The 2,122-nt window shown below is 40.6% G+C and overlaps 1 protein-coding gene across 1 annotated transcript in view; it reads right to left on the reverse strand.

Moving 5' to 3' along the window:
- Positions 1 to 258: 258 nt before the first annotated feature.
- pgm2l1 (phosphoglucomutase 2-like 1) overlaps positions 259 to 2,122 on the reverse strand; it is a 9,575-nt gene continuing 7,711 nt past the window's right edge. Inside the window, exons 12-14 of the mRNA XM_035679894.1 lie at positions 1,697 to 1,886; positions 1,479 to 1,612; positions 259 to 1,350 (exon numbers count right to left, since the gene is read on the reverse strand). Of these exons, the coding sequence (XP_035535787.1) occupies positions 1,248 to 1,350; positions 1,479 to 1,612; positions 1,697 to 1,886 (427 nt within the window). The 3' untranslated portion in view covers positions 259 to 1,247. The remainder of the gene's footprint in view (positions 1,351 to 1,478; positions 1,613 to 1,696; positions 1,887 to 2,122) is intronic.

The following is a 2,122-nucleotide window of genomic DNA, read 5'->3' on the forward strand; positions in this document are numbered from 1 at the left end:
TGCTGTTATTATTGGATTGTTATCATTTTAATGTGCATGTACATTATATTTGTATGTGAAAGTACAGTACAGAAACCATCTGTAAAATAAACCCTGTAAACTTTTATTTTTACAGTGAAAAACGATTTAGGAAGTTGAAGTTGTGAAAAACGATTGAATCATGTAAAGAAAACTGTTTTAACATTTCTGTTTGTCTTCCTGTTGGCTGAAAGTGAAGCAGAACAAAGGATGATAATAATAAGTAAACAAACACAAAGACACATTTTACAGTTTTTATTGGCGGATTGTCAGAACTACAATAACAGCAGTCACACACACAGAGGTCTCACTCTGTCCTCTTTCCAAAACACCAAACCGAAAACAAAAAGAGATCCTTAAATCAGCATCAACAGCGTCTCGTCGTCTGAACGCCGATGGGCACATAAATATCTTTTATCTCCAGTATAAAAATAAATAACATCCATAGAGAGTGAGGGGAAACATCAAAAACACAAAGAAAGAAGATACAGAGACATTCTGCTTTCAGTCCACATATGGAAGCTCAGTCAGGACAAAACAAAGGTCAGAGGTCACAAACTCAAAAAGTTAAATTGTTGTGAAACGATTTTCAGTGAATCTATTAATGAATTCATCAACTAACAGTTTCAACTCGAATAGGTTTAAACTCTAGAGCAAGATATTAAAATCACCTCATGGGACTTTAGGGGCTCCATAGATTTGAAACTCAAAATATAGAAAACGCCTTTAATAATAACATTACACAAAATAAAAATCTTTCATTAAAGCAAGAAACAAATATCTCATTGCAATAACATTAACGTAACGAGATAAAGTGATATTCAAACGGAATCATTTGGTTTGTAATAAGAGGAAAAAGGCCTCCGTACAATCACTTATTGAATAATGTGAATCTGTTTAGTCGTGAATGAACTTCCATATAGGGACTGAACTAGTTTACGGTGTTTTTGGTTGTTTATATCTGTTGCTAATACTTTATTGATCCTGCAGCTGATAACCAATCACAGTGAAAGAACCCCTCTTTGGTCGTTTACCCATGATGCTCTCTGCTGTATGGTGATCAATGACGGACAGAATACCAAACTAAATATTGATCAGTTTTAGTGTCTAACATGAACTTTATTGATACCACAGCGGTGAAGCAGCGGCTGCTCCCATTCTTCTATGAACACGACAGGATGTGACATCAGCAACAGGAAGCAGCTGTGGGGGGGGGCTGGGAGGCGGATCTAGACGCAGCGGCGAATCAGGTTGTTCCTCTCGGGCTCCAGGAACTCGTCCAGCAGAGCGTCTGTGATCTTCCTGAGCTCCTCCTCCAGACGGGACGCCTCGCTGCAACACAGACACACAGTGGTGACGTCAGCAAGGCCCCGCCCACACCGCAGTGATGTCATTAGACGTGACAGCGAGGCGGCGGTCGATTATGAGACGGATAATGAAACGCAGTGTTTAGTACAGACCTGTTCCCTGGGGCAGCGCAGTACTCCGTGTAGAATTTGATTTTGGGTTCGGTGCCGCTGGTTCTCAGCGTGGCCACGACGCCGTTCTGTAGCGTGAAGGTGATCATGTGACTGCTCCTCGTCACAGGAAGTACCTCCACAGGAAACAGAGAGGACGATTACTCACTTAAAACTGCTGTCAGTGCATTTTAATCTATAATGGATGGAAGACGTCTTACAGATCTGAGGTCGGGCTGGCTGCTGTCGTATCCCGTGGTTACGTCTCTGACGTGGACAATCTGCTCGCCGCCGCACGTCTTCGGGTACGAACCTTCGCCGTCGAAGTTTCTGATCCGGCTGAAGATCTTCTGGATGGTGGGGGGGTCGTTACAGACCACGTAGGAGGTTTTAGACATGTGATAACCATACCTGCAGACAGGAAGTCACAACTGTCAGAATAAGAGTCTCTCTTATATTCTTGCAGATAAACACAGCGGTGGATGGAGTTCCTGAACGCAACACACATACAAAAGTATTAGTGTCTGATATTAAAGTTAAAGAATGTTTCGGACGTTGGAGAATTATGAATATACATTCGTTATATATATATATATATATATATATATATATATATATTATATTATATTATATTATATTATATATAT

This window comes from Morone saxatilis, unplaced genomic scaffold (genome assembly GCF_004916995.1).
Source record: "Morone saxatilis isolate NCDOM2014 unplaced genomic scaffold, NCSU_SB_2.0 Contig8, whole genome shotgun sequence".
NCBI classification, from domain to species: domain Eukaryota; kingdom Metazoa; phylum Chordata; class Actinopteri; family Moronidae; genus Morone; species Morone saxatilis.